Raw genomic sequence first — 6608 nt, forward strand, 5'->3', positions numbered from 1 at the left:
ACATTTATTTACAAAATCATTTACCTGCGGTGCCCAGATAAAATGCCAAATACTGCTTAGCTTTTTTTTTGAGCTGCCAAAATATTGGGCATATCAGGTAAATTTTAAAATCCACCTGGAAAAAATGAAGGCAAATGGGGGAAATCTTTGACAAGCCGCAGGCTTCCTGTCCTCGCCGAGACCACTAGTGTTAGTGACCCTCAGGTAAAATTAGGTAAACTAAGCATTGAAGTTTTACATTCTTGTAAAGCCACTAGCACGCAGAGCATTTCGGGCAAAAATATGCTATGGGGGGGGGGGGGGGTCATATAAAAATGCAGTATTGCATGATGGACTTTAATAGCGGCAAAATGCTTTTACATTAATAGCATAGCAAGTGCAAGAGTACGGAAAAAATGGAGTTTTAATTTTGGGGTAAGCACGAGACAGGGTTGAATTATATCAACTGCCCGAAACGCTTTGCGTAATAGTGGCTTTAGGCATTGTATGTACTAGCTCTATCTATAAATCCATCAACTTTTGTATTTCACCTTGTATGTATGTACTTTATCTGAATAAATATTTGTATTTGTATTCTCCAGTGGTGCAGAGGGAACGAACGGCCGCTCCTAAAGTCTTCAAAAAGAGCCCAAGAGTTCTTCAAAAGTGGAGCCTTTCCATTTTTTTTTTTAACTCCAGTTCACTTGTGAACTTCTGCAGACTACCGTCCGGTCTATGTGTGATCATTGACACATGGAATACTCAACAGATTCATACCAGTTTTGGATAATACTGTACCTGTAACACCCTTTGATTTTAAATACAAAATAAAATGTATGAGTTTTAAATTATTTGTTGTGTGGTGGCACCTTTTCTTTATGTACTCACTTCCCCCTTTAACTTTAGAACGTGGCTACGTCACTGATTATCCCAACTTCCTTAATATACAGTATATATTTACCCGAAGGCCATTAATACTAGTGGCCTCGACAAGGACAGGAAGTCGGCAGCTTGTCAAAGGTCCCCCCCCTTTGCCCTGATGATCTTTTTCAGCTATATTTTAAAACCCAGTAAAGTTTTGGCGTTTGCGGCTTCGGGGGTAGGCAGTTCCACGGGTTTACAACCCTCTGGGTGAAAAGGCATCTTCTCTTTTTCAGTCCTACATTGTGGGACTGAAATTGTTCAGTATTTTAAAGGTTTCGATGAGATCCGCTGCTGTTAGTATATGGGTAGGTTAGTTATGAAAGTAAAGTCAAGAATGCCAGAAGTAGGAAGAAAGTAAATAGTAACAAGGATAAAAAAAAAAATTGTTGCATGTCTGTTTGCAAATGATGAGGTGGAATTACCAAAGATTATTTTGTTTGGTAATGCAAAATAAAATAGAAAGTGAGGGACATTGTAGGAAAAAGTAAGATTTTGTTGTTTGAGAAAAGGGAATAAGATATCATGAATTTATAGAAACCAACAGTGGCAAGACAGTGACTTAAAGTATATGATAAAAATAGGAGAAAATATACTGGAAGAGGTATTAATTAAGTTTTAAATATTCAGAGGAAGTGTTAGTTAAAAAAGGGAGTATTAAAAGTGAAATAAGACAAGTATACTGGGGAGAGCAGCATTGAAGAGAGGTGAATACAGTACTATATTATAATGAAAAAATATAATTTACCAAGAAGGGTGAAAATAAAGGATCACATAATTGAGGCATAGAGTTGTCATCTTGGAAGGGAAGAGAAGAACCATATATGTAAAAGTTGAGTACAGTATAAAAAGCAGAGTGAAAGGTCTGTATAGTGATAAGATCCTCCAGGAGAAACTATATGATGTGGCCAACACCAGATAGAAAGCACCCAGGAGGAATTAAGGCAATATATGTCAGGTCTCCATCCTACTGAAATCTATTTTATTGACTTAAGGAAGTCTTGGAAGCTGCTCTGGTTACAGATAAATTCCACATTTCCATCTGTAAATTTAGAATTCGAGTAAAACTACCTTGTTTAATGTATCAAAAGATGATGCCCGGCTGGGAAACTATATAGCTTTAGTGTAAAAATAAATTACGCTATCAATTATCTTGAATGTACAATGATTTGTTACAGCATTTCCAAAATTATTGAATCATAATTAATATCTCAAGTTATGGTAGCTAATAATTCTTTATTAAAAAAGTCTAATAAAAACAGTTGAATACAAAATTACAACATAACATAATTCACATTAATGACAGGTTTACGTAACTGATTAATGACAGGAACTGAACAAAATAGTACAGATTCAACTAACAATAACAAAATGTCATAAATACATACATCATTTTTTGCCCGTTTCCCACTTTCATGGGTTATGGCGCCAGAAAAAATGGGCAAGTAATATAGTACAAGAAGGTACTGTATAGCTATCAAATAATAAAATATTAAGTATATCACTTGTCAATTCATTCATTACATCATTCACAAAATGTACATACAATATACAGCATCATGGACAAACAAGTATATCTCACCTCTTCACAAGTATGAAGTGTTCCTCGTGAACTGCCATACATTATATACAAATACATTTATTCCTATCTTACTAATTGCCTTCACTCAGGTTTGTCACTTACCATATCTCATGTGTTGTCCACACACTCTCCAAGCCACTTGGCCTGGATGGCAGAGCAAGGTTAGCTTCTAGCTGGTTGGCATTCAATCCTTCACCAACCATGTGGTTAGGTACTATATTCCTTCCCTTTGTTTTTTTTTCCAAATCCTTGTCCTCGTATCCCTTACAAGTGCTATATAGTAGTAATGGCTTGGCTCTTTCTCCTGATCATTTACCTTAACTTACCTCCCTTACTCATTTTTCCTGAGATTCCTTTTCTTCTCTCAAAATCAATCCAATATGTTCTCAATCCGTTTACTATTATCTATTCATTTAATATTCCTAATTCATCTCTGTATGCCCCCCTCAATCTTACAGGTTAATGACTTTTGCACTTTTCTCCACATTCACTTTTAGCATCTCTTACACACTACACAATTTCCAATTAGTCTACATAGTTTTTTTCACTATCTGCTTAAAGACCAATCATCTGCATGCATCAAATTGGATATAGTAAACTTCCAATTACAGTACTCGAGTCAATGTTTACATACCTCTCGAGTCTTTTACCATCACCTCTATCATGACTCCATCCACATGTACATTGAATAACCAATAACCAGGGTGACAACACTAATGTGCACTTTACATTAATATCCACCATTCACTCATACCTACATAAAATTGTTTATAGTATTAAAAAGAACACTACCAACTCCATTCATGTTCATCACGCTCCCAACTCATCATGTCACATGATTTTTCAATCAATAAATGTCATATACATCATACAGTATCTCGCACAAATTCTGTAATACAAATGTCTGATCTACACACTTACCATTTTTACCACAGATCTCACCTTGATCATCGCTGATCAAGGCATCTCTAAATGCCTTGCCATACAAATTACACATAACTAAAGTAATGCCTCTGTAATTCATAAGTACTCCCCAATTTCTCTTGCTAAATTTCCTTTACAAAATCTCTGTTTTCCGAGTTATTTTTCTTCACATACAATATTCTTATTTTTAATAAAATAAATTTTCTCATACCTTTTACTATCATCATAGTGTCCCCCCCCCCTCATCAATCACTTTATTCATAAAAACATTTATTTTTTGTATTGACTGCTCCTGCCCCATACTCGTCTCTCAAAGCAATTTCTCTCGTTCTTCTCCAGGTTTTTCAACAACACACTTCCTTGCATTCTTGACAAAGCATTTCTTGTATACATTCCACATAAAACATTCACTTATAAACGAGCATCATTAACATGCATTCCATGCAAGATTGTAGAACGTTATCAGAAAAAGGACTGTAGAACATTTGGGAAGTAAATTTTATAACAGAGGCACAACATGGCTTCAGAAAGGGAAAATCATGCTTTAACTTAATTTAATTTTATGACATGGTCAACAAAATAAGAGAAGGAAGATTGGATAGAGTGCATCTTCCTAGACTACCAAAAATCTTTTTGATGCAGTTCCTCACTAAAGACGAATGCACATGCGGACACAAGCAGGGATATTAGAAAAGGCACTGGACTAGGTATGAGAATAATTTATGAACAGGAAATAAAGCATCATAGAGAGGATGTCAAGCTGGAGAGGAGTTGAAAGTGGTGTTCCACAGGGCTCTCTCTCTCTCTCTCCATGGAGCATTGTTCTTTCTAATTTATGTAAATGACCTTGCAGGAATGAGCTCATACATGTTGGTGTCTGCAGATGATGCAAAGTTAATGAGAGTAAGAACTGTGTAATGTAGTGAGAATGGGTAAGAAAGATAGGTGACCTGTAATTAACTACACCAGAAGGGAAAAGTAATTACATGAAACAATAAGAGAAAAAGACCTGGAAGTACTCCTAACCCAAACATTAACACCAGAAGGTCATGTGAACAGAAAGTCAGCAAATACTGACTTTGCTGACTTCCTGATACTGAAAGGATTTGATAACTACATGCAAGATTTTGAAGGGAATAGACAAAGTGGACAAGGAAGCCCATTTAAATTAAAAGAGGTAGGACAAGTAGACAGCAGTGGAAGCTGGACACATAATCGAGTCGAAGAGATGTAAGGAAGTTCTCATTTTCTAGGTGGGTGGCCAACAAGTGGAATGCACCAAAGAAAAGAAGTTTGCCAAAGCCAATTCCACTCAACTTAGAAAAATACGGTGAAAACGTTAATGTTGAGAGGGAGGTAATTTTACATCAGGAATAAATGGCTCAGAGGTGTGGCATAAGGAGCTAAATTTCACTTCACCAATGTTACTGATAGGTAAGCACACAACACTAAGGTTCATTTATTCATAGTATCTTTCTCAAAGATCACTGTCAACTCTTCTCTTGTACCCACCTACCTCTTCTTCTATTCAACTCTTCTCTTGGATCCTTGTGAGATTCACCATTTCACCACTTAAAATCATCTTACGCAGCATCAACATGTAATTAGACAAACCTCCACATAATCTTTTCACTGTTCTCATAGTACAGACATAAACATAACACACAGAAATCACAATAGCGTGATGCATCAAATGAACAAATCCACAAATCCGCAATTCTTTTACCATGTCGTAGCTCAGTCGATTAAGGCAGCGTCTGGGATCCTCTCGGACGTAGGTTCGAACCCTCGTCACGGCCCTTGTGGATTTGTACATGAACATATTTTTCTCAACAAGCACACAGTGCATTTAACTCTTGTATAATTTTCCATTTACTCTGGGCCTCGTATATAGATATACTGTATATATCTGTAGAAAATGCGTAATACGTAACACTTTCATATTATAAGATTACTCAATCTGTATCCAGTCATTTATTGCTGGGATACCATTATTACCCATTATGTCATTCTCAGAATCTATTCACACTTTACCAATCGCATCACTCATGACAATTATTCTACAACTTCAAAGTATAATATCAAGTTACCCCCTACAAAATATTAATTTTTGTTCTCACTTGTGTCATCACATGGTAAAGTTTTAAAGCATGAAAAGGGGGTGTTACAGATATAATACTCTAACTGTACATGACAAGTATAAACTATCACTCAGGATTTCTCCCTCAATTATTAGGTCCCATAACATCTGCCACCTTCCAACTTCTACTATATCAGATAATCCAACTAATCCTTCATATTGAATATGAGATTTTATTTGGTTTGTTATTTACAGACATGAAAATCCTCCTTTATGTACCAATGTGGAAAACAACTGATCTTGATTAGACACACGTAGTCTGCAGATATGGTAAAGTATTCAGTGCAGTAACCTAGTACACTGTATATGTATATGACTTGGTTATGCACATGACAAAGAAAGTAATTTCCTGGATATTTCCATCAAATCAGTTATTAATTGCACCAGTGAATGTTAATTTTTTACTTATCCCTTTTACAGATGTAAAGTCATTGTGAAGAAAATGTATCATCAATTCTAACTATAAACTTTTGTAGTAAGTACATTATGTAAAACATTTTTTCATCTATACTTCTTTACAATGTCAATAAAAACTTCCATCACTATTATTCAAGGATTTTCAGGCTGATGAAGCTCGTTGTCTGGTGGGCTCGATTACTCCAACCCGCTCTAAGAACGCAACCACTTCATCTTCATATTCTCTCCGATGTTTCAAGTAATGGCTAACATGAGTCGAATCTTTCCAGCACTTCACATATACCTGGGAACATAAGTTTAGAACTGTATTGTTACATATATTTTAGCATTTTACCTTTCTTATCTTAAAATGATGCTCAAAAAGTGCCAAGTTTTATATACTATATCTTTACACTTACATTCCTTTTTCAGCTTCACTTTTAGTATGTGAATATTCAACTGATTTTTATCAAACAGAAAGGCACTTATTAGTTACTCTAGTGACTGCTCAATTAATACATGTACAGAATTATACAAGCATTGTCTTACCGGGAAATTTCTATCTTCCCATTTCTTGTACACTTTGGCATTCATCTCTGGGGTGGAGACTGGGTCATTTTCCGAGAAGAAGAAAAGTGATGGCACCCCTACGAAGTTTTCATGCAT

At 35.7% G+C, this 6608-nt stretch overlaps 1 protein-coding gene across 4 annotated transcripts in view; it reads right to left on the reverse strand.

Moving 5' to 3' along the window:
• Positions 1-2116: 2116 nt before the first annotated feature.
• Positions 2117-6608, reverse strand: part of LOC123759823 (uncharacterized) — a 24311-nt gene continuing 19819 nt past the window's right edge. For all 4 annotated transcript variants that reach the window (XM_045745084.2, XM_045745091.2, XM_069328932.1 and 1 more), the window contains exons 7-8: positions 6492-6608; positions 2117-6246 (exon numbers count right to left, since the gene is read on the reverse strand). The exon at positions 6492-6608 is cut by the window's right edge and continues 61 nt beyond it. In XM_045745084.2, coding sequence (XP_045601040.1) covers positions 6106-6246; positions 6492-6608 — 258 coding nt within the window. In that variant the 3' untranslated portion in view covers positions 2117-6105. The remainder of the gene's footprint in view (positions 6247-6491) is intronic.

The sequence above is a fragment of the Procambarus clarkii genome, chromosome 22 (genome assembly GCF_040958095.1).
Source record: "Procambarus clarkii isolate CNS0578487 chromosome 22, FALCON_Pclarkii_2.0, whole genome shotgun sequence".
NCBI lineage: Eukaryota > Metazoa > Arthropoda > Malacostraca > Decapoda > Cambaridae > Procambarus > Procambarus clarkii.